General features: G+C 39.8%; 1 protein-coding gene across 2 annotated transcripts in view; it reads left to right on the forward strand.

Moving 5' to 3' along the window:
* The window catches only part of snap25a (synaptosome associated protein 25a), a 59,373-nt gene extending 39,914 nt beyond the window's left edge, over positions 1-19,459 (forward strand). Inside the window, exons 5-8 of one of the 2 annotated variants that reach the window (XM_033649420.2) lie at positions 3,804-3,921; positions 11,871-11,990; positions 14,514-14,658; positions 17,842-19,459. In XM_033649420.2, coding sequence (XP_033505311.1) covers positions 3,804-3,921; positions 11,871-11,990; positions 14,514-14,658; positions 17,842-17,910 — 452 coding nt within the window. In that variant the 3' untranslated portion in view covers positions 17,911-19,459. Of the gene's footprint in view, positions 1-3,425; positions 3,544-3,803; positions 3,922-11,870; positions 11,991-14,513; positions 14,659-17,841 lie in introns of both variants that reach the window. The other variant, XM_033649421.2, reaches the window with a different exon arrangement.
* The last annotated feature ends 7,653 nt before the right edge of the window (positions 19,460-27,112 follow it).

A 27,112-nucleotide genomic window follows, 5' to 3' on the forward strand; every position in this document is an offset into this window, starting at 1 on the left:
ATGCTCAAAGTTGTTACCCCACTTCACTCTGATAACACTGACTCAACATGGACCCTTTCTTGGTTGAATATTTTTACATAAATGCATACCAACCAGGGATTTTACAAATCTGGAAAAAGTCAATGAACTACTTTTTGAATCAGCTCCATATTTAACTGTGCCTCACCCTTTCACACTTCACTTGCACCGTACTTTCTTTAATCACAATCAGGATGAATAATTCTTTGTGCTGTGGAGCAGTCACCAGCCCACCATCCACCACATCAGCATGACAAAGGCCCTGACGCTCATAAACCACAATCTAATCACACTTGAAATTCTTTTAGTTAGCCTGAGCATTTGCAAAGGCACACACAGTAACACAGACAATTGTCAGTTAAATAAGACAGTTATATACCCTCCACTGTGGCAGCCAGCTTAAACAATATAATTCACCAAAGCTGGTATGTGAAAGACTAAACTAAACTAACTAAAAACTATGGTATATTTACCATGCCCATGCCTTTATCTACAGCCATCAGAGCCATGTATATTTCAGTTCTATTTTGATAATTCCATTAACTGTTGGGGTTTGTATCATGGCTGCTTCTGTAGGGCTTAGTCAGACTGAAAAACACGTCATATTACATTCATTAATATTGTTTCAATATTAGCTTACAAAGACACATTATTTTGCCTTACAGTCGATGGATGTCTGACCAAAAAATAGCTCAACATCCACATGGAAAAATTCATCACAAGTGTGAAAAGGACCTGCCAGTGTTGTATGTTGCTAGCATCACAATATACAGCCCTCAAGTAAGATTCCTTTGGTTTGGTCTGATGAAATTATAAAATGTTTGCTCTAAACACTGTTGCAAGGATTTGAACTCTTTTGTCGGACGTTAAAATTTAATGTGTCACAAGGAGCAATTAAGCAAATAGTTTGACATTATGGCAAACATGTATTTTCTTTTCTGCATACATTTGATGAAAAGATTGGGGAAAAAAAAAGATTCTTTGACCTGTTAGCTTAGCATAAATACTGAAAGCAGGGGAGCATGGCTAGCTAGGCTCTGTAACAACAACTGTGACAAAATCCACCTACTGTTACCTCTAAGGTGTAAGAACAACTAGCTGTGGATTTATGGGGGTTGCCCATGACAGCTCTTTCCCCCCACATCCAGTCTTTAAGGTAAGCTAAGTTACTGCTGGAGGGTAAATTTTATTAACCTTTTGATATAGCCAGGCTAGCTGTTTTTCCCTGTTTTCAGTTTTAATGCTAAGCTAAGCTAAGTGGCTGCTAGCTGTAGCTTCATAAGGAGCATACAGGTGACCTGAGAGTGGTATTAATCTTCTCACCTTGAAGTTCAGATGCACCAAACCAAACTAGCAGTGACAAACGCAGACTGTTGCTTCGCCTCACGCCGCCTGTGCTCCAGCCAAAAGTTGCACACGAACACACCTCGAAGACTACAGCCAATGGTCAACTAGCATGTACCAGAACCCCAGGAAGTGCACTAGGTTTTGAAGCCAATTTTCATTGTGGCCAAACAGTGGAATTACAACTTCCGGGTCTGTCATGTAGTGACCTGTGGCCCCAAAAGACCTTTTCCCATAGACTTACATGACAAAAAAGACATCTGTAAATCAGTGGATGTTTTTTTTGAGCATTACATTCCTTAGGGAAATTACTGTTTTCACAGGCGGGGTTACATCCATTTGGTAGAGCCGACGATTGAATTATTTTATCCCCATTCACGTTCACAAAGCATGAAACTGAAAATAGCCGGCTGAGCCGGTGGAAGTCTCTAAGCGCCTGCTCTATGGGTCACATGGTGCGGAGGAAGCAGTGCCGATCAGCCCTGGATCACCCATGTAATTTTATTTGTGGCAGTTGAACCACTTTGGCTTCATGTGCCACTAAGCGACTTTCATAGTAGTGATGTGTCGTTCACAAACAAGCCGGCTGTAAGAGCCGATTCTTTGTAGCCAATGAGAAGAGCTGACTCCCGTCTGGGAGAAGCGACTCTTCAGAGGCTCTTGCTCAGCTCTGCTGAGAATCCATGTAGGCAGGGGCGGGACTTTATTTTGATGGGCACACCATGCGGCCAATCACATGTGAGGACAGTCTAGGATCATACCATTATGTGAAAGAAGGAAGGGGGGCAGATGCTCCAAAGACAGTGAGTGTAGTGGGACAGGCCAGGTACACACAGAGCGACAGAGAGACAGGAGAGAGCCGGATTTAAATGCAAGCGCATCAATGATATTGGAGACTGCAAAGCTGAGTATTTGTAAAATGAAAATATCCATCAGAACAGGGTCAACAACAATCCCGCACAAACATCTAAGAACCATCCACCCGTCCGTGCAACTGAAGAAGAGAGGGCACCGTGGATTTTTTTTTTTTTGTAATGAAAAAAAAAAAGCATAAAAATGAGGCTTTTATGAAAACACTGAATGAAAAATTGCTAACCAACACACGAACCATTCATAATTGCAAAATTAGGCTAAAATGGAAGGCTCCAAGTAATACTAAATGAAAACCCATTAGACAGCGGAGCCGAGCCAAAAGAGCGGAATCTTTGAAAAGAGTCAGACCTCCCATCACTATTTCATAGGGCCCTATCCCCAACGCTGTATCCAAGTCTCTTTATACATTCATGGCATGTATCTTCTGTGCTTGTGTTGGAGGAAATAACTCTCCGTACCAGCACGCGGCAGTAGTCTGTATTTGTCACTCAAAAAGGGAAGCTGAAAGGCTGACAGGACAGATTCAAGATGATGTTAATGTGCAAAATAGCCAGTCAGCACATTAACAACACAACCTGATGTTGAAAGAACAAATGATATTTACTGTGTGCTAGCAAACAATAACACAAACATTTACAAACGTTTCTGCTAAAAAGCTACAAACAAAGATGATCGTACCTAATACAGCAAATTTGTTTTGATCTCACGCCCTTTTTTTCACTTCTCACTTCCGTTTATCTTCTTGTGCATTGAGTTGAACCACTAATCAGAGTGATTTCACCCACCGAAGGGCTGATATTAACCGACGGCACACCAGCTTGGTGTGTCAGGGCCCTAATACTCAGCTAGAAAGCGGCTGGATACACTTTCCAAAATGTCAAACTATTCCTCTAAAAGATTTCAACTTTCAACAGAATTCTCCAAGTACACTGAGAAATAGAACTTATTGTCATTATTTGATTTTTTTTTTTGTGCTGTTTATTTAATTCTCTGGCCCAAAAAGTCTGTATGTTATCTCACCAAATTGATGCACTCAATAAAAATTCAGTCTTAATCTCTCACCCTGACACACTGGCACACACATACCAGAGTATACTCACATGGCTCGGTTACTGCTCATCATTGCTCATATTTCTGTCAATCAGTCAATGAAATTCATTCCACTACTGTCATCCCTTTGTCCTGACCAGAGCAACTCGATCGTGTTGAAGATGGCATGAACCATATCAACCAAGACATGAAGGAAGCCGAGAAAAATTTAAAAGATTTAGGGAAATGCTGTGGGCTTTTCATATGTCCATGTAACAAGTAGGTACTGACAGTGTGCCCCAAAGGTTCTTTACATATGTGGTGGCGTCCAGTTCTTCCTCTTTTTTTTCTTTTTTGTTTGACTTTCTTTCGTCACAGTGAGTGTCTGAAGTTGTTGTCTTCTCTCCTTTGTCCTCTTTTTATCTCTCTCTTCCTCTCCTCTTCCTCCCTCTCTCTCTCTCTCTCTCTCTCTCTCTCTCTCTCTCTCTCTCTCTCTCGTGCTTCGTTCTGTGGGGGATAAATGACTTGTGTTTAATCAGAGCAACTGGAGCGCATCGAGGAGGGAATGGACCAAATCAATAAGGACATGAAGGATGCAGAAAAGAATTTGAACGATCTAGGGAAATTCTGTGGTCTTTGCTCCTGTCCATGTAACAAGTAGGTGCTGCTTGCCTGCCTGCCTGCCTGCCATTCAAAGATAAGAATAACTATCCAAGAAATCAAAATAGAATCGAGGTAGAAGTGACATCACGATGGCCATCAGCCAATAGTCCGCTCTGCTCCATCTCCAAATAAACTCTGACTCCACCCCTTTCACACCCTTACCAGGTCCTGCAGGCCATGATGTGCTCTCAGATATATTCTCCCACACACAAATAATGCAGAGTACACTTAAAGTCGAACTGAAATTTGAATCTTGTTTAAAGAAAATCTGCAGCCATGTGCTGCAATTTTGCATGATTTGCCATTTTCCAAAATAAGATAAAACCTTTTTTGGACATCCTTTTTGGGTTTGTTAAGTCTTTAATCCTCTGGATGGCTGTTTCCCATGGCAGTGTTTGACTGATATTTGAGGGATGACATTCTGTCATAAGAAGTGAGTATCAGTACTCGATACCTTTAAGGTATCAACCAAAATAACCCAGTACCAAGTATTATCAAAATGTCAAATGAAAGGCCTGTCAGCATTGCATCGTCTTTTGCACCTGGGGTCTGATCCCGGACCATCATGACGTGCTACTGGGTCAGCTAACCTGTTGCTGCCATCTCTGGTCGCCCACATCCAAGCGAACGGCCAGTTCACTGTCTGCCTGGTTAGCATGAGCTAACAGCAATGGCAGCTGACATCCAACACCAAGCCATTAAATGGTCCAAACAAACTCACACCAATACTAAAATGGCTTGACTCTGTTGTCAAACCCATTAATAACCATTAGGTCAGGTTAATAGGTGAGATGCTAATAGTTAGCCCTGTCACTGTGTGTGTGCAGCCCAGCAAACTCTCACCAACTATCCAGCACTGAGCTCACACTCCTGCAGCAGCAGCTACAACCCATACAGTCTGTGATGACAGTTCAGCATGCTGAGATGCCACCAAAACTTTCAAAAGTATGGCTATACTACACACTACTCCATTCACATTATGGGCACTGAATGTAGAAGGTATCGGCATCACTTTAATGATACTAATATGGGTACTGGGATCAACATTTTTTTAAATGATACCCAGCACTACTCGTCATGCTGTTAAATTTATATTGTGCTTGCAAAGTGAAAGCTAGCACGCTGGGCCAACTAGCTCCCTCTCTGAAAGCAAAAGGTAGTTAGCAAAGGTTGCTAATGGTAGCACTGATTCCCACTAGACATTACTTTATGTTCACCTGCTCAGTCATCAGCAGGTCAAACACAATCAGTGCTGCATCCATCTTACTATATAAGCTAGCAAGGAGGCGGCCAAGCTAACATTAGCTGGTTGTGTTTTATGGTTCCGAATATGGCAAATGCCCAGACTGCTGAAATTCACAGCAACAGGCAGTCCTGTTAGCTCAGCACCCCTATACATTACCCAGTTATTTGAAACACCAAGTTATGTTGGGAGTGGCCACTCAGCAACAGCTCCATCACTGTACCAACCAAACAGTAGACACTTTGTCAGTCAGAACCAAAACTTCATGCCAGAAAAATAAACTAAATATTTTTTCACAAGACAACAACATGCAGGACAACAAGGATACATACAGAGATTTCAGAGCAAAAATGACTTCAATTTCAGTTCGACTTTACTGCAAATTCAGACAATATGCAGCCAAATACTGTAGATAATTGCGGGCACATGCAGCAGCCTTGGATTGTTTAAGCATATCTCCCCTAGATTGGCCTTCAAACATAAGTATCCCAGAATTCACAGCTCCACGACTGGCAAGCAAAGCAACCCATAGTTCATCAGTCTGAGCCATCGCCACACGATTGGCCCTTTGAGAAGTAGCACAATGTTCCCATACTACACACTGTATCAATAACCATGTAAGACACCAGACATCTGCAAATAGACTGGGTGAAACCCAAATCCTATAAAGCCAAGCTTGAAAAGTCCAGTCCTCCACAAAAGCTCTTCCCCACTCAGCCAAGGCCATGGTTCATCAATAAGTGCCTCTCTTAACACCCTTCTACCAAGTGCCCTATTCTCTATGCTTCCACTTCTCAAAACACCTTTAAATGGGAGTCATCTACATGCAGGTGTGGCCATTGTAGAAGTCCCACTTGTAACATTTGCTAGAGTCCTCCTAAAGAGGAATTGGTTTTTTTTTAAAAAAAAAAATGCATTGTGATGGGAAGAGGGGACTCTTACAATGCTATCACTGCAGCTTTCGGCCTTCCCAACGGTAAAACCACAGAATTAATCAAAAGAGCAGGGCTGAGGCTCCCGAAGCATCTTGGTACTCAGATCATTTTAATGAGTTGACTCCAGCTGGAAATTCAGTGATCTTGGTCCCAAAATGCCTTTGGTTAGCCTGGTCCAGGACTGTTTGACACTTCTCCTCATCTGCATGATCTCTGCCACCACCACACCGCTCTAACATCCAGTAGATCCTCACCTCTATGCAGGCAACAAGACCTCTTGTTTCCCTCTGAGCACCCCCCCTCCCCCACCATTATTTAAACCACCAAGTGCCAATGACATGGAATGATTGACGAGCATGACCCTCTGAATGCTCATGCATGCATGACGATGCAACTCATAACAGCAATGCTACACATGATGATGCTAAGATCATGATGCTAATATTAACACTGAAGGTGATGTTGATGATGTTGATGGTGATGATGAACAAATCTTTTGATGTTGTATTTACCACGGGTAGCACAAAGCCTGGGGGCTTTTTATGGTAAACAGGGAATAAACAGCAGAATGAATGAATTTGTCTTCTTTTGAAAATGTCAAAATCTCTGGGAAGAAAACATGAAAGAAAATGACAGATTCAACTTAAAACAAATAGATTTCCAACACAGCAATATTATAAAAATAAAAAAAAACTATGCCAAAATATTCAAGCAATACTGTCATATAATTTGCACCAATATTATGAGAATGAAGTCATACTACTTCAAGAAGAAAAGGTCACCCCATGAAGTTGTAATTTTATGAGAATAAAGCTTAATTTTCAAGAAAAACAGTCATAATATTACGATAATAAAATCTTAATTTTAGAAGGATAAAGTTGCATTTTTGAGAATAAAAGTCATATTACTGTGAGAATAAAGATGTAATTTTATGACAATAAAGCTGTACTATTTCAAGGAAAAAAAGCTGTAATAATATGAGAATAACAACATTGTTTTATGAGAATAATGTCATGCCTTTTAAAGGGAAAAAAGTCGTAACATTAGGAAATAAAGTCGTAATTTTACAAGTCATAATTACATGATTAAACTTGAAATTTTATGCCAGAAAGTCAGATGACATTGTATAAAATAAGACAGTCTTAATCAGGGAGAAGACATGTTGGATGAGTTGTAAATGAACTTTTATGTCAGAGGTCAGAGTTAGACTCTCATGTAAGGCACCTTTGCCTCACTGTTTTTTAGACTTAGTTGAGTTCTCATTTTCAGTTGTTAGGATGAGGAAAGCTGCTGAATGAACACTGTTTACATAACATTTAGTAGAATAGTTGAATAGAGCCGTTCCTGTTAACTTCATATTTTAATGTTGACACGCAGGAGGGATGAGTTCTAACTTTTTTTCTTGAAATAGTATAACTTTATTCTAATTAAATTATAACTTTATTTTGGTAATAGTACATGTATGATTTTATTCTTATTAAATTACGACTTTATTCTCGTAATGTTACACAACTTTTTTTCTTGAAATACTTTAAACTTTATTCTTATTACTGACTTTATTGTCATAAAACTACATCTTTATTCTCGTAATATTATTACTTTGTTTCTTTACAAGGTACAACATTATTGTCATAAAATACCGTCTTTATTCTTGTATTATTATGGCTTTTTTTCTTGAAATAGTATGACTTAATTCTCATTAAATTATTACTACTCTGTCCTCATAATATTATTTTTTTTCTTTCAAAGTGGCCCTAATACATATACAGCCTAGTTTTTTGTGATTTAACAGACTAGACCAAATCAAATCAAGCGCACAAAAAAAGACCAAAATGTGTTGATTGAAGTCCATAAGAAAGTGCATGAGAGACGAAGGAAGAGATTTTTAGATGATTTTTAAAAAAGAAAAAGAAAAGGCTAATGCTTTATGACAAAATTGTCAAATGCTAGAAGGAAGGCAGTGAACCCATGACAAGAAGAGAGAAATGACAGTCTGACACATTCACAGCAAAAGAGAAAAACAGGAGGGATGTGAAACTGGGTTAGGACACATGCGCAGTAAGATGTTTTTCAGGGATGGAGCTATGTTTGATGTGTAAATGGGTACATCATGCCACTGTGCATGTACTTGGTGGTACTCATGTCTTTACATGGCTCCGCGTGGCAATCCAGCCCACTGCTGCCTTGTTTTCCCCCTCTGGTTCTGCTGCAGTTTCTTTGCAGTGCCACCTCTCCCGCAGAGCGCTGTGCTAAATAAGCCTTTATCCAGGCTTTATCCTGTTCAACAGTACTGCTCGCTAAGCTCCCTCTCCCGCGGGGAACTCGCTCACATGTAGGTCAGCCATATCAGAGAGTGGCATGATGGCCTGCTGGGAAGTTGACTCAAACTGAATGCACACATAGATGGACACTATAAGGACAAAGGGGACATGTTTTTGTTGGGTTTCTTTCTCCACTCAGAAAGTTAGACTAATTCCATCATACATGCTGAGGTATTTTTAATCCCTTCAGCATGCTGGCTGCCTGTCAGAATTAGCTGACTCCTGGTTTTCTGCTACTTAATATCTTTGGATTCTTGCTGTCTGCATCATACCATCAGTGGATTTTGATTGGTGGATAGCTCAACTTGTAGGTCACTCAGGGAATGAATTAGATAGAATGAGTTCAGTTTTACCACGGGATCTGCAATCCTCATATGATCTAATCAGATCATTTTAGCTCAATCACAGCAAAGCTGATTAGAGAAGTGCATTATATCCATTATGAGACTGCAGAGAAGCAAATTGCAAAGGAGCGCAAACTGGATATAAAATGAAAGGAAAGTGATGTGAAGATGGAATAGGAGAGGAGAGGAGAATTATACACAATATTAAGAAACAAAGGCAAAAGAAAAAAACACTGGGAAGAAATAGGATCAAAATGAAAGGACTCAGACAAGGGTAGCGTGTGTGTTTACAATACTGGTGTGTGTCAGCAGGGAGAGGGAGCTAAGCAAAGCCTTGCCTCAGTCCATTTCTATTAATAAAAGCAGTGTAGGAGGCTGAGCCATCACCATCCCTGATGCAGCTAGAATACATCCACACAGCACTCCAAGGTTATACAAAATTCAGCAACTGATGCCACAATATGAGCAAAGAAATGACAAAATATTGTTGAATGGATGATGAAATATATATATATATATATATATATATATATATATATATATATGTATATATATATGAGTGACTTCTCAGGAGAAAGAATGGAACAGGTATAAAGTGCTTGGCTTAAAATTCTGGAGTCACAGATACAATAAAACCATAACTACAGAAATAAAAAAAAGAACATCTCTCTGTTAAGCCTCTTTTCCACTGGACAAAAACCCCAGTAATCCATTTTAACCTTTCCCACAAAAGACAAAAGCAAGATCATAATCGGCATTCATTCCCAGACAAATTAATTACAGTAGTCATGGCTATTTCTTAGCTTCAGCTGCGATCGGCTGCCGTTGCTTTCTTGGGTTTTTGGAGTCAAAAGTGAGCATATTTGGACGAGAGCGTGGAGCTGTGGATCTGACTCAAAGACTGTAGCGACACCTGGCAGACAGCCTGTCACTAAAGGTGCCCTGCTCTTAAATTTGTGTAACTTTAAGCCTTAATAAAATGTAAACAGGTGAGTTATATAAAAACTCGACTCGAATTCTACTGTCCAGCCACTACAAAAATTGGCTTCAAAGCCAGGTGCACCTACTGTCTGCCTTATTTTAACAAGACTTTCAATGTGGATTGATTCACTTTTTGAGCCAGCCTTAAGCGACCATTAGAGGAACTGCAGTTTTTGGCATTTGCTTTATTTTTCAGCCCTGGAGGTTGACACTTGGCATTTTTACCTCTTTTCTAGCTTCATGCAATAATACACCGCCATAAAGTACATCCAAGCAGCAGTTAAACATCTTTTAGGATTAGTCAGCACCAAGTTTGAAAGGGAGACTGAATTAGTAATACATTTAAAAAAAAAAAAGAAGTGACCACCATAACATTTTCACTGGCCTCCATGCTGCTTTAAACTGTTTACTAACCCTGTTTTGCTGCGCACTTGTGATGTCGAATGCACAGACTGTATATAAAGATGAGCGATGTGACACCTACCCAAAAGTGAAGCCAAAACATCTCAGTCACCCCCTGGTGGCTGGCTGCAGTACAGGTCATAAACCCTACGCCTTCCATGTTAGTGGATGTGGCATGAGCCAAACTCAAATCTCAAAGTACGCGTCAAATAAATGTTTCCTAAAGATGGTTCCTGCGTGTTTAGGTCTTTTAGGTAATTCGTATCATGTTATTGTATGTTCCAGTGTTTGTTTGTCTGATATGTTTGGTTTTAACTCGTAAATCTAATGTTGAAAAAGAGGAATTAAGGTGATGATTGACAGCTATGCTTGCTATTTGTTTAGCAATTAGTTGGAAGGGACCTCAATACCACTGGGGATTGCCACCTGGCAGACTCTGGCTCCAAATGATATCACCAGTGCAAGATAGCAGGAGCCATGTCTGGGATATTCTGTCTTCATTTTTATGCAGTGGGGAAAGTGGAAAAGCATTGTCCATCTTTATATACATTCTATGGTCAAAGGTGATACACCAAAAGAAAAAAAAAAACACAGAAAGGCATACTCTTCTACACGGCTCTGATACTAGAACAGGAGTCTATCACCTATTTTAGTTGGTTTTCCCACATTTAGTAAACCCACATATATTAGTTTACTGTGTAGAAAAAGAGTATTACATTGCCCTCTATCCTCGACTCTTTGGTGCCAAAACACACTAATTCTGATGTTGTTGTTGTATTTGCAGCTGTATTTGTCACACACGTTCTACTCTTTAGACAGAGGCAGATACTGAAGAATCTTTGGGATGTTTTAGTGTCATCCTTATTATTTTCCTCCTCTGACTCACCATGACTTGACATCCGCCTCTGAACCTGGGAGAAAAGTGGTGACTTTAAAAAAAAACACAAAAAAAAACAAGTGAGGGTGGGGGTGTTACAGTAGGTGTAGGAACAGTTAACCATGGTGTTATTCTCTGTTGACTCCCTCCAGTTTCTTGTTTTGTTTCCTTTTGTCGTTTGGCAGTGTGTTCTCTGCATTCCTCGTTGTCCCTCCTAATGATGTGACAGTCCTGTACCCTCTGTGTTGTGTGTCTGCCAAAAGCTTGTCTCTTCTCTGTTTTCTGTCACACTGGGACATTTAACTATGGGAGGGGGGAAGTGTGGGGAGGGAGGATGACATTGCAACTACACAGAAGTGCCAGTAGGATGGATTAAAGGGAAAAAAGGGGAGTATTGTCTGAGTCATCCCACATGTTGCAGTTATTAAAATGCATGCCTAGACTGTACAAAATAGACAAATGTGACCTGTGCCTGATTCCAAACAATATGTTATATACCTACAAGATATAACATCACATACATTACTATTGTATAACACCAGAATGAGCCTGTACCTACTAAACCCAATCTACCAACTAGTCTGTGCCTGCTATGCTTTGCTTGACTTAGTCTAGTCCCCACCATATATTTATGTGCTGGATGCATGAAACCAAATAACACGTTGTGTCAGCTGATCAAGCCACATACTGATATATACATGCCGCAGCAGTACCTCAAATGCAAGGCTCTTTGTGTAGATTTGATTAATGGGAAGCCAGCCTGGTTGAGGTAAATGGCAAGTCGTTCAGCCAGTTGAGTAACTGTTCATCCTCATCCTCCCCTTCGCTGTCGCTGGCCAGGATGAAGAGTGGAGCCAGCAAGGCCTGGGGGAACAACCAGGATGGGGTGGTGGCCAGCCAGCCTGCCCGTGTGGTAGATGAGCGCGAACAGATGGCCATCAGTGGAGGCTTCATCCGCAGGTATGAGGGGGTAGAGAAGTAAGGAGATGGAAAAGTATGGACTGAGGTGTGTGTGTGTGTGTGTGTGTGTGTGTGTGTGTGTGTGTGTGTGTGCATATGAGAGGAATACAAGTGTCCATGTGGAGGTGGTGCAGACATTTTAGATTGAAGGAGACAGATGGACACAATACTGATAGCTCTCTCATGTCTTAGCTTAGCATAAAGACTGGAATCAGGAGAAAAAGGGAATAAATTACAACAAAAAGAAAATAACAACAAGTCAAGTCAACTTTATTTTATTTTATTTGTAGAACAACATAATCAGTATAGTCCGTCTGACAGATGGTTATTTTTAACATTGGTATCAGCCCAGAATATCATATCAGTGCATCCCTGCACATGAGAGTGGTTAGAACTTTTAATGTAACTCTCTGCAAAAAAGGCAAATAAGAGTATTACTCAAAATGTCGAACTATTTCTCCGGAAGAGGTTTTTGGTTTTGTGCAATGTTTGTTAGGAAAAACTGTAACCAACATGCAATATTATTGACAAAAGAGAGAAGACTAAAATGTAATTTAAAAATATCACCTCTACTGAAATCTCTATTTTCAATAACAAGATATTACAGACTGCAGAAGGGGTGAGCCAGTACAACATTATCTGTATCTGTGTCTATATGTGTTTAACCAACTAAATTTTCTGCAACCCTCTGTTAATGTAAACTTTAATCTAAACATTTGACACAAAACTTAGACTTCATACATTTTAAAAAAGCTGATAAAAATGACAGTAGGAAAAAAACAAACAAAAAAAACCCCTTAATTCATCAGTTTGAGTTTTGAATATCAGCTGAATGTATTTACATTGAAACCCATGAAAACAGCATACACCATGAAACTGTTGTACAGTTCTATTCCTCTGTGAATAGAATACTAAAGCTGATAAAGTCATTGGGTTAGTCTCAGTTTGGGACTGGAGAGATGTGGGCGTTTGCCACACTCTGCACTCTGGGAATCTGAGCATTTAGCGTAGCACTTTATGGAACGCAATGTTGCTCTGTGTTTCATTAGCCTCAGCTGTCTTGTATGGTTTTTATGTTAGGACTGCTAACACATTAAACCAAGATGGTGAACATTATACCTACTGCACATCATTGTCAGTATTGTTATTGTGAGCATGTTAGCATGCTTACAGTAGCATAGCATGTCTTCCAAGTTTGGAATACTGCTTTAAATCAATTTGAAGTGAATGAACGTGTACAGCAAAAAATACTGTTTCCATACTATTGTATTCTTCATCAGCTAAAAGTCTTTTCAAGGTTAGAAAGAGCCAAAGCATTGCTCAGAGTGGGCCAGTACTCACCTGTACGCAGTACTAAGGCTTCTATAATTTAATCTTTGGTATACTGTGACTTTGTCCTGCACACAGACACTTCTCACACACTGCCAATACTCTTTTCTGTCCTCTCCATATCAGGTTCTCTGGGCAATTCATAATAGCCCTAATTAAACTGCATTACCCAGGGGGCACTAGATGCTCAACCAGATTCAAACCTGTTTCCGTTCTCGCCTGCTTGCTTTTTCTGTCGGGGGTTAGTCTACGTAATTATACAATAATGCTGGCCTGGCTCCATGAGGGCAAAACAAGGTGAACACAGACAAATTCAGAAGACGACACAGTAGAGCTTCCAAAGTCAAATTCTACATCACGAAATCATGGATGTATAAAAAGAAGTGAATAGTGCACGGAAGGTGAGACTTCATTCATTCCTATAATAGTTGCTCAGTGGCACATGAAGCCAAAAAAGTTTAACAGCTGCGTATATAATTACGTGAATGATTGCTACTGCTTCTACATAGTATGGCCATAGAGCAGGTGTACTAGAGACTTCCACCAGCCGAGCAGGCTACTTCCAGTTTAGCGCTCTGCTAACTTGATTGGGGATAATATGATTCCATCTTGCGGCTTTTCTACATCCAAATGTTACCAGGCCAAATAGATCAAATCCTGATAGTGAAACAGGTCATTTAGTGGGGCTTGTGACGTCTCTCTGTTAAGTACATCAATAAGAAAAAGTCTTTTTGGGGCACTGGGCATGACATGACAGTAGTAATTCCACTGTATAGCCACTACAAAATGAGGCTTCAAAGTTGTACCATTTTGAGGAAGGGTGAGGCAAATATCTTTTATATATTAAGTAAAAACATCTAATTTTGCCTGCATTGACATACATATGAAATACAATGGTGGGCCTATCCATAACTAACTAAAAAAATTTCAGTACAATTTTTGTAATGATAAGGCCTAACGCACTTTGCGTATTCTGCTTATGCAGAGCGGCGGCACTGATCCCACTTGTGTCCACACGTGATCTAAGGTCAGCCAAGAAAAGGATCAGTGGTGAAATGTGGATGAGAGCATCACAGAGGGAGCAGGCGGCACCTCTCTCAACCTAGTCAACATGGCAATATGTGGTGTGTGTGGTCTGGGGTTGGTGCAGACGTCACAGTATTTAAATTTGCCCTTCTCTGTGTGTGTATTTAGGGTAACAGATGATGCCCGGGAAAATGAGATGGATGAGAACCTGGAGCAGGTGGGTGGCATCATCGGTAACCTGCGCCACATGGCCCTGGACATGGGCAACGAGATCGACACCCAGAACCGCCAGATCGACAGGATCATGGAGAAGGTAGGACACACAACAAGATCTGGATTTCATTTTATCTCATTCATCATAAAGTTTTTAATTTTCATGAACTTATTTTCCAGCCAAATTTGACTTTATATTAGATTTTATATATATTATTTGTGAAGATAAGAGTCATTTAATTTAATATTTCCCAGACAGAAAAGATTTTACCTATAAATATTTAGTTAATTTTTGACTGATATTTTATTTCAAAAAGAATCATAATGACAAAAGTTTCCCATCAACGTTTTCTTATTTAAAGATGTATTTCACTCCTGTGAAGATGGTCTTTATATGAAACTGTGCTGTCTATGCAGTACACAAATACTTTTGAACAGTGGTGTATTGGTAGTTGATGAGGTGGGTGTACTGCTAGGTACATAGGTAGGTTACCGATGAGGAAGTAGGCATAGTCTCCTACGTATTACAATGGCTTTTTAGCTGATAGGTGGGTATACTGTAACTGGATGGAAAAAGAAGTGGGTATACCCCGTACACCTGAGTATACCCTCCACTGCACCACTGCTTTTGAAATGGGTGCTACATGACCAGAGAAAACAGAGGAAAAGGACTGAAGCATTTGCTTTTGCTCAAGAGGCAGAAAACCTACAACTACCAAAATGCACTGTGCCGCACCGGACTACTAAACGCTCATGCTGGTGGGTGATGTAATGCGAGTTGCCCGTCTGGAAACAGTATAGCAGTCAGTATTTACTGGGAACAAGCCTTCTCAAGTTTAGGGATGATTTGTGGGTCTCCATAGAACCCAATTTCATTTAGATATCTTGAGGTGAGAGTTCAAGGGACCTTAATAAAAATGGCCACATCAGTTGTTTCCTCACCAAAAGTTCACAGGGTGTCCGTGGGGTCTTAAAAAGTATTAAAAGTTGATAAATCAAATGTCGGAAAAGTAAGGCCATTAAAAAGTATTAAAAAGTCTTAATCGCGATTTTATGAAGTATTCAATTTTCTTGGCATTCAAGCTTTGACAAAAAGTATCCATGAATGTATAATTTATTTTCCTCCTCGCGACTATTACAAACAACGATGTGTAGGTAGGCACGCTCGGACTGCCATCGGGTGTGTGTGTGGGGGTGCTGAGCGAAAAAAAAAGTCCAAAAAAGTTAATAACTTACAATTTATGGTGAAAAAAGTAGTTTCTTGCAACCCTAGAATTAAGATAAAAATATTCACAAACGAAAAAACACTTCTGGTTGCTGATAAGTAGTGTTTAACTTTTGATTTAACACTAAAAATTAAAACCCTCGGCGCACTGCAGCACAAGCAGACAGATGCGCGACTCAGGGCAGTATGTGTCACTGACATCAGACTCAATGTCACCATCAGCATATTATTTTATATCAATAAAATCTATTTTATCATTATTTTGAGTCACATTGTTGAAAGAATTTAGTCGTCTGTGTTCAAGCAGGATAATAGGTCTCCATTCATTGCACGTCGGGCTTTCTATTTCCTTGTCGGAGATGTTTTCTTTTTTAATTCCATGATAGCTATTGTCCCTTAACTCACCAATAAAGAATACCTTTGTCCATTTCAAATAACCCATGGCAATAATAATATCCCTGTTTTCTGATTTACTGTGAAACTTTTTTAGGCAATTTATGCAACAGTCAGACCAGATGACTTCTTTACTCGGCCTTTATTTGTCAACCAACCAAAAACAATCAATCAATTAAAAACACAAACTGGAATTGGAACATGAAATCTTATATGCCTAACAGAAATTGCTTCTAGTTCTTTGAATTTACATATGGCTAAAGGGGACAAAAAACAACCGTAAACGGACGGCATGATTAGTGTTGCGTTCAAGGTCCCCCCAAAAAAACGGAAGAAAAAAAGCTGGATAGTCGTTTTTTTTTCCACAATCGAATCCCATGCCATCGAACGAAGCTTCGAAGCTTCGAATTTTTTGGATCAGCCCTAAATCCCACATGCAGGGGGCTAGCCATAAGGTTGTTGTTTTCAGCAAGTTGGCCTTGAATAGCTGATGTTGAGCTGTAGCGCTGTGTTACTTGTTATGACCTAAGGTGTATTTTAATAAACCTGCCTTTGGTTTAATTTATTCTTTCAAGCTTTATTCCTTTTCATCTTATCTGAGTTCTGTTGTATGTTTGTGCTCCATAGGTTTAATTGCAAACAATAACTGTTTAGTAAGTTAAAGATGCGTTGCTGCTAACGACAGCTTGAAGTGGCGATGAGGTCTTAAGGTTTTTTTGGAAGGTCTTAAAAAAGTCTTAAAAAGGTATTGAAATTAACCTCAGGATTCCTGCATATACCCTGGTTCAGCGTAAAGTTGAAAAGACACTGGCCTCGCTACAGCACGACGCGTCAGGTGACTTGTGTCAAGTGCCGCCTCTAGCACTCACCAGGTGCATTGCGCTGCAACTCATGAACAGACAACCACACAAAGTTATTACTACTTTTACTGAAAGATGTGTACCGCTTCCACCTCTGCATTAAATCATATGTGGGCATGTGTTGGCTAGTGAGCTACTGTATGACTCGCCAGCCAGTAGTCGTTTGGATCAAACAGTGAGTCACACATGAGACACAGCAACAGCAACAGCAACAGCGTTCTTTTTATACATCCATGGTGAGAAGAGGAGTCAAGCTGCCAGAGGAGCAGAAGAAAAGAGCTGTTACAGGAGCTGGAACGTACAAGCAGAGAGCAAGTGGGGGGAAAATTAATTTATTCCAGGGGTGGTGAGGCTGGAAATAGGACAGTGGCATGAAGTGCTGCGGGGTGGCGTTCCAGGAGCACCAACACGCATCTAGCCGTTGTGTGGCTGAAAATAATATTGTGTTTTTTAACGAGCTCCATTCACCGCCAGTGTGTTTTGGCCTTAAATTTGAAGCGAATCAATCAATCAATCAATCAATCAATCAATTTGAATCAATTGATGCCTTAGGTTTTCTAGTTCCACAAGATAGTACTACCTTTGTGCTAACCACAGTGCTTTAAAGATACTTATGTCGGCCTCCAGTTATTTTTGCAAAAGGGGGCATTAATTGTATCTGGGTGGCCATGGCACCCTTGGCTGCACTTTGGGGGCACCTTTGCTGAATTCGATACATGTTCCTTTTAACATGGCTTAAAATAACAACCAGTATAACCAAACTCATATTGTTTCCTCCTTATTCATCCCCTTTTCCTTCACCAAGGCTGATTCCAACAAGACCAGGATTGATGAGGCCAACCAGCGTGCCACAAAGATGCTGGGCAGTGGCTAAATGCCCTGAGCCATGAGCATGATCGTCCCGGCGTCCTGCGCCGCACATCTACAGGCGCTGACATGCTTTTATCATGGTATTGACCTTCTAGGTTTGCACACATGCACATATCACCTCCCTTCCCCATTGTAAATGTTGTTCTGTGTGTCGTCTGTCGAGCTTTTTCAAGATGATTGTCCTCGTAAAAAGATGATTTCTTATACTCCGTATATCATTCTTTCCAAAGGTTGTATATAGTGCTGACTTGATGGCTCTCTAGCTCACCTGTGAAGTTTTTATTATCTTTATCTATCTATCTATCTATCTATCTATCTATCTATATACATATATATATATATATATATACATATATATATATATATATATATATATATATACATATAAAAGTACACTGCTCTGGATGACAAGTATATAACAGGAATGCGATATAAGCTGTTTGTTTTTATTTTTTTCCTTTTCAGTATCTCAGTATCGTCTTAGTAAAGCTGTCATTCCATCTAGGCTACTGTCATGCTCCTTCTTTTGGTGTTGTCACGACAAAAGGGAGAAGACCGATGGGAACACGAGTAATGATTTACTAAGGAACGGTACAGACAAATGGGATTATAAAGGGCACTTACAATCAAAAGGCAGTCGTTGATACAGTACATCTTCCTCCATCGCAATCATACTGAGTTACTGTTTAGACAATGTGCAACTAGACTCTCTGTAGCTGTATTAGACATTGCATTCCAAGTGATGTGAATTGTGCGTTCTCTGCATGACAAATGGTAGATTTTAGTCTTATAAATAAAACCTGTCTGAAAAATATATATAAAAAATGATAACATGGCAGTAGCAAATTGACAAAACGCATGCTCAGTATTAGGACACAGTTGATCGTTCCATACTCCTGCAAGTTTGCAATAGTGCCACTCTTTTTGTCTCAATATATTTACCAACTGTGACCATCTTGTTGTAAAATAATGCAAAAGGGATCAAAAAAGTGAGATAAAGATGAAAAAAAATGAGGACTTGGGGTTGTATTGCAAAAAAAGACCTGTTTTCTAAATGATTATGCAGTTCAATGATGAAGATGTTGATTATGTGCTGAAAGATGAGGACTGGTTGTGTACTGTATCATAGGTTTTGGATGCTCTGAAAAAAAAAAAATAAACGTTTGCAATGTAAAGCAAAGACGCATATTTCTGAGAGACCTTACTTTTATAAGAAGACTGTATCTGTAAGTTTATTCTCCCCGTGTGGTTTGTTATTGGTAAAAATAATGATCATATTGAATAACAATAACTATACTCTTAAACAGAATATACATACAAAAGGGTTTTTTGTTGCTTCTGTACTTTAGAGCTATGCACACCAAATCGCCAAAATGTCAAGTAGTTAGAGTAAGGTGATTAAATACCTAAACCTGAATGACACAATAGGTTAAACCGTGAGATTGATGTCCTCAACGCATGTAATATTAAAGACTCCCTCTCTGTATCCTGTCAGTGTGTGAAGTGGTGGACATTTTGTAGCTAGCTGAATTGATTAAAAGTAATAAACCCTAGTCATGCTCGTGTCTGTCTTTATTGCTCCAGTGAGTTGAGAGTCTCTCTCTCTCTGAGGTCCAGGGTGATATTTACAGAGAAATGCCACTCAGGCTCTGCATTTGTGCATGCAGCAGACAGTCCACCTGATGCCCTTTTTTCCTAACTGCTCGACATTTTTAGATATAGAGTCAGTCCTGGTTACTAAAACACATGATGAATACACTAACACTCAACAAGGTGTAACATTTATATAGGCTACATCTAGCTGGAGTATTATTATGGAAGAAAGAAATAACTAAGACACATCATCCATCAGTCCCGGCGTCCTTGGGGGCAGGTACTCAAGCAAAGAAAGAGGGACATCTCTCATAATTCTTAACTAAAATAATAAAGTTATGTACAGTGAAACACTTTGCTTACTTAGACATTTATTTTACTACCCATACAGTGATGCAGACGAGGCGATGCAAGAGAGGCATATCAAGTGGGGGGTTTGGGGGTCATTCCCTAGGAAATTTTCAGCCTCAAACACCTCAGTTCCTGCATTCTGCTGAATTTTTCTGCATCAATTTATGGTTGAAATGTATTTATTTATGTCAAGCAAAACAAAACTTAGGTGGTAGGTGACAAGTCAAAATGAAAATAGAACAGAATATAATGCAGTAAGACTCTCAGGCATTCTGTACTGCTTTCAGATATTTATTCTCCTGTAGATCAACCTGTCTTATTTCATGTTGTCTTCTGAGTCAACACTCATGTTTTAGTGTGTATAAATGAGGGACTGTGTTCTGCAGTGAGGTTTAAAGGAGACCTATTATGCATATTTTGAGGGTCATATTGATATAAATACTGGGGTCAAGTGAAATAGATTTAGAAATAGAAATAGCTTTAATTTTCAAAACACACATTATTTGTCTTGTACTGCTTAATGCTGCAGCACCTCTGTCTGAAACGCAGTGTTTGGGCTTATGTCCCACCTCCCCAGCAGCCCAGTCTGCTCTGATTGGTCAGCTCACTCAGTCTGTTGTGATTGGTGCATATATCACGTGTATCGGAAACGTCACGCCCCTTACCATATCTGACTTCAACTCTGGAGGCTGAGGCTAAGCTAATGACAGCGGCCGTCTGCCATTATCAATTTGAGTGAAGAAACACAAGCCAGTAAACAACAAAGACTGGGGCCGAACATTTCACAGTGGTAAGTTTTAATTTTGTAGCCATCTTATAGTTCAGCTGTAACATGATAACTGTAACTTATCTGATGTTATGGAAACAACTATATGTCTGTCCTCTGACTGAATGAAGTTAAAAACATCTGCTGCAGAGTACAAAAGGTTTCTAACAATATAGTCAGTTACTACATAACATGGAAACACCAACAGCAGCACTCAGCTATTACATGACGTGGTGTAAAGAATAACTCCTTTTTTAATCTAAGCAGGCTTATCTACGATCAGACTAATGTAGCTTGTATTGGGTAATAATACCAAAGTTATTGCAAATTCTGCTACTAACACATTCCCCGTTAAAACCCATGAATTAATTAATTTTACCACAGCAGACTGAGATTACAGATTTCTGTATTATACAAAAACAAATGAATAGAAATAACTGGTACAGTCAGATGTCTTAGCTGTCATGTTTACTGAAACCATTCTACTAAAATGTAGCTGCATTTTATAATCATCTTCACCTTGTGCTTGTAATCTACAATATGTACAATGTATCACAGTTTCTCCACATCATTAATCAAAGTTTCATAGTAAAACACATGTTGGTTCCTCGTCAATATTTGTTCTATGCAGTGATGTTGTCTCCTGACTCTTATTTACGTACTTGAACAACAGTATGCCTTGTGTCTTTTTTACCTATTAGATTTTTGGGTAATGGACCAGGTTCCAGTTCATCCTACATGTATGTACATGTACAGCTGATGAAAAAAGAGAACAATTCTGGGGAAAACGGGACGGGTGGCAACTCTACGATGTGATAATAATTAACCAGCTCCACGGACCTGCTTCTTCATTGAAGATCATTCTTATCCAGGGATACCCAGAGTTATATGACCTGTCTTCGTCATACTACTTTGACTCCAACAGAAGGAACAATGCCTAGAGAATTATCAGCTCGGAGCTAGGGATAATTGGTGAGCATGATGATATGCTATTTTTATGGCTAACAGTTGTGCTAAGCTAACAGCTGAGTAGTTTGTTCTGACGTTAATGTTTGCTCATAACATTTTCTTGCAAGGATAAGCATTTCCAATGTCCTTCGAATGTTAAGCACGTTTCCTCATTATAAGAGACAACAATAAATATTAAAACTATCCAGCAGTAACGTCCTGTCAGTCATTAACTCCTTCAACCCTAACTCAAAGAAATCGAGCAGTAAAGCTGCTGTGAGGGATTTACGGTGCTGGAAATCCATTTAACTTTTTTGTAAACTTTGTAACTTTTTTACTCCCCCTGTGAATGACAGGTGGTTTTGGTTGCTTAGTAACGGCAGGCGCGACACTAGTGCAACCTCCGAAACGCCTTGGATAAAAGAATGGAAACGGCACAGCTGGCGCTTTCCACGCACTTTTAGATGCTACATCTGAACGGGGCCTAAGGTGGGCACCGCGACAATCGTGCTCTGTGTGAAAGAGGCTTTAGAATAGAAAGCATCCTGGATATTTCCATAGCAGTGGTCAAGGCAGGCTGTCTGGCGAGTGGGGCAGGTGACGTATTGCTGGTATGTAGGTAAGTGTTCTTTTAGGCTGCACAGGTTAAAATTACCCGTCACAAAAATGGCAGCATCTGGAGCCTCTGCCTCTGCCTGAGCTATGAGTTCATGAATCGTAGTGGCAACAGCCTGTGTGTCAGTGGAAGGTGCAATATAGGCCTACACAACAAAAAGTCTGATTTGGTGTATCTCCCCCTAGGCAGGTGGTAGGGCCTTAAGCAGAGTGATAATAGTTCAATGTCCTTTGTGCAAACCTGATGCTTTGTTTTAATGTGAGCAGGATAACAGTACTTATTATTAATATACATGCACACACCTCCGCCCTTGCTTTTCCCAGAGTTTTCATTGCGGTCCAGCCTCACCAGCATGAAGCCCTCCAACTCAGCTGTGGAGTCAGGGTCAGCCCCCATGAGCCAGCTCTCTGTCAGGCAGATGAGGCAGGATTTCCGGTAGTCCAAGAGATAGTGGGTGCAGGCCCGCAGCTCATCCACTTTATTACATAGACTTTGAACGTTGCCAAGCAAGACGGATGGCAGAGATTGTCTAAAGGGCTTTTAATCCGCTCCCGGATTCCCCCTTTCCTTCCGTGTTTCCTTGTTTTGGTGCTATTGCTTCTTACACACTAGGGGGGCAATACTGATGTGTCATAGAAGCAGGGACGCGTTGAGGGGAGTCCTATACTTAGCAGAAAGTCTCGGGTACAGGTAATCCGGTCCGCATGGCCGGAGTGTACCTTAGGATCGAGACTGGCGGCATATTGGGCAGAAAAGGCCAAAAAAGTGATCAGGATCAGCAGCAAAAAGATGCCGCTTGACCTTATTGTAAAGCTAACACAATTACAATTTAGCCTTCGTTATTCATATGAGTTATAGTGGCATTTAAACAAACTAACAAACAAACAAGCACACAAAAAAAGGTGGCATTCTAAGCATAAGAGACTATGCTCTATCTCACTGAGCTAATTAGCAAGAGACAACTCTGCAGTATATATGTTTAAAACTTCTTCTAGCTCATTATACTGATAAGAAGTCATAATATATTTCATCATAAAACACTGAATGTCTGGTATATGTAAAAGCCCATGTGAAAAATGTAATACATACACACTAAAACAAAGCATATCACAACATAGAAGTTACATCATATAATTATGGCATGCCCTTCAAATTGTGGATGAGTGGCTGAAGTGATCAGACTCATAATATACAAATGAAAGAAAAAAATCAAGAACAAGAAAGTAAGAATAACATTAACTGCTAGCAATTATGAACAAACTGGCCTGATCTAGCTTAAAGCTAAACATTATCCATGGTGACAAAGATGAAAACATTTTTTAAAATGTAAAAGTAGCTATTGGATAGACTCTGCATATTGACTGATAGCTAAGCCAAATAAACAGGGAAAAGAGACAAGGGATAACAGGGAAAAGAGTTGATAAAGAGATTATAATTATTTTAACCTTAGTAGTCTCTAATTCACATAGCATGATGCCTGAACCTAGAACTTTCACATTATAATGTCCCTTCTGCCTTAGCTGAGGCTTGAACTCACAACTTCTGAGACTGAGGTCCATCTTCTATCTCACTGAGCTAATTGGCAAGTGAGAGCTTCACAAATTGACTAAGCCAAGCATCAGGATGCCAGACAGTTGCCATCCATGCCATGGAAAAGCAAATTTCAAAGTGAAAGTTCCAAAGCTGTAGCACATATGGTTGATTTGTTATGAATTTTCAAAGTTTTGAAATTTAGGGGCTTGCTGTAGCGCCACCATCAGGACTATTGTCTTGTGTTTCCAGTTGAGGACATCTGGCATGGGACTGGACGTTTATGAAAAGTTTGGGTAGATTTCTCATATGGAAATGTTGCACGAGCTGAGGCTTGAATTCACAATCTTCAACACCAAGGAACGTCCTCTATCTCACTGAGCTAAATGGAAAACAGAAATGTCACATGTAGCTTCACAAATTGACTAAGCCAGTCACCTGTGTGCAAGACAGCAGCTGTTAGTGTGTAAAGGCAGATTTGAAACCGCTGTAAAAAATTCAGTTATTAAGACAAAAATCTGAAAATACACAAATTGCATCTAGACAGCATGGAGATGTTGGTAATTTGTATTTAACAATGATTTATTGGCTCCATAAGTGAAAAACTGATGTTTAAAAATGCCATTTTTGCATTGACTCCAATTGTTCGCATGAGAGCGAAATTCAAAATGCTGTAAAAAATTCAGTTTTTGAGATAAAATTCTGATATTTTCCAAACATCATCTACCATGACTCCAAAATTTTGTCATTTTTTTTTAATGAACATTGAAAATGTATTTAGCAAGAATTTGCAAGTATATGTTTACAATACCGTTTACAGTCAAACATTTTGATGCACTGTAGGCTCAATTTTCGATAAATCAAAAATCTGTGTGGATCATTTGTGTAGGACAGTCTGAAGATGCTCTGTAGCAAGTTTGGTGTCAATTGAGCAAAAATTGTGGGAGGAGAAAGGTTTAATATGTTTTACAGTTTTTGAAAAAAAAACAGAGTGACTTCAAAATTTGCAATAAGTTTAAATGTACAAAAGTTTCTTCAGTATTGGGGCTACATTTTGGTGAAAGTTGCAAATCTGTAGCACATATGGTTGATTTGTTGTGAATTTTCAAAATTTTGAATTTTAGAGGCTTGCTGTAGCGCCACCATCAGGACTATTGGCCTGTTTTTGCAGCTGAGGCAATCTGGCATGGGACTAGACCTTTGTGCAAAGTTTGGTGATTTTTCGCGCATGGGAAGTAGGATTTCCTCGGAAGAAGAAGAAGAAGAAGAAGAAGAAAAAGAAGAAGAAGAAGATGCATGATAACAATAGGGTCCTGGCAGCTTAGGCTGCCCAGCCCCTAATAATATTCCTGACATCACAATACTGAGTGAAGTTTAGTTTTTATCAGTCACTGTAGCTCAGTCCACCTGTCCTCCTGTCCTCCTGCCCTCTGTCCTCCTGTCCTCTGTCCTGCTCCCACTCTGCTGATGTGATTCACTGTGGTGCAGGTAACATTAGTGCTGGTGGAGAGAGGAGGGGCTGTTTGTCTCAGCCAGCAGCTAAGTTTAAAAGTATCTGCCCAGCTGTCCGATAAGTGTCAAACTAAGTTAGTCTACATACAGACAGCTGTCATTTGAGCTTATTAGTAACAATTCGCTATCAGCCGAACTAGGGTGCTGTCTAAATCAGCGTGTAAGACGTAACGTTAGTGTCAGTGGATGAAAGACTGTGGATGGAGCATATTGAATATCGCTGTCTACATGTTAACATGTTCATGCTCGCTGAACACATGTACTGATAAATTATGGGCTTATTACTCACTAAGGTTTAATTGCACTAACAATAATTTTTGAGTTATCTTCACTTTGTTTCCACCTCGGCCATACATACTAAAGAAGAGGGGAAACCCCCAAAAAGCATTAAAGGTCTCCTTTAAATGGTTCTGGATGTACAGAGTGGGGTGTATCTGTGCATGTGCCTTTGCTCCATATTCTCTGGATGTAGAGGATCCAGCCAGTAAACATGAGGCCATTTTTTCAAACAATCTACAAGTTTAACCAACGCATCTTCATCCCAACTCGTCAAATATCACTGTTTTGTCTGTGCCCTTTCATGTCTAAATATGACACGCTGGGTATCCTCCTGCGTCTGCCATTGATTGTCCAGGTAAATTTAGAACTGTTACATGCAATGTGTCTTTTCAAAATGCTTGTTAGATGCATACAGTCTTTTTCAAAATAAACTTAAAACATTAGTTAAACAACATCATGGTTTGGCTTAACATTCACATAGGAAGTGAACACGGGGCTCCTGGGTGAAAGTCCAGGGTTTGTTGGACCCATCCACCTCCACTCCCTCCTGTCCTGACTTTCCAGCTCTTAATATTACGTTGTTGACAGCGGTGTGTCAAACTGACACTGTCCAGTGGTGTTTCACATTCACACCGTTATGAAAGATGACTTTTTGCATCAATGTCAGATACTGAAATCCTTGAGTGGTGGTATTTAACGAGTTTGTAAATAGAACAGGCTGGTTTTACACAAGGCTTAAAGCCCCTGAAAACTTGATATAAAGTCTTACCTATTTCTGTATGACATTTAGTATTCATGAGAAGCAACAGTCTATCAGGATAAACACCCTTAAGATTTATTGAGTGGGGTGGGGTTGTATGAGGTACTTATCTATAGTTAGTGTATTACCTACAGTAGATAGTGGTCAGCACACCCCCAGTTTGGAGAAACAGAGGAGCAGTGACACAGAAGATAAGCCATGTACTGCTGTAGATGGGGGCTGCAAAACAATATCATTTCATGTAGTGTATGCTATATTTAGAAAATTTTCCAGCACGGAACTGAAGCCGTCATATTGTTCTCTTCAAAGCCAGACTCCAGCGAAAAAAACTGAGATGTAACAGCAGTTTGAGAAGAGCCTTGTGCTCGAAACGTCACAGCGCAAATAAAAAAGCCTTCAATGGGAGCTGAGACTTGGTGTGCGGTACATTTTTTTCCTTTTTTCAAAAACTGAGATTTAACATTGCAGAACACAGGAGCTGCTGGTATATTGCTGCCTCAGTCACTTATGTTTTTTGTGTTACTGTATGACTTAGTTCGGATTCACCAAAGTCACAATATGACACAAATTAACAGATTGAGGGAGCAGCAAGCGGCAACCTCAAAATTAAATGAATGAATGAAAATGAAATGAATGAATGAAAAATGAAGTCAACACAGAAGTGCCAAAAACTGCAATTTCTCTAATGGCCACTTGAGGCTGTCTCAAAGAGTTGGTCAATCCCCATAGACATGTTAAAATGTCCAACTCCAAAGTAGAAATAAACATGTTCACAGCCTGGTACAAGAATGCTTTTGGTGGTTTCAACATTCATGACAATGTTACAGAGGGTGAATTTTTTAATTAAGTTA

This window comes from Epinephelus lanceolatus, chromosome 13, assembly GCF_041903045.1.
Source record: "Epinephelus lanceolatus isolate andai-2023 chromosome 13, ASM4190304v1, whole genome shotgun sequence".
Lineage (NCBI taxonomy): Eukaryota > Metazoa > Chordata > Actinopteri > Perciformes > Serranidae > Epinephelus > Epinephelus lanceolatus.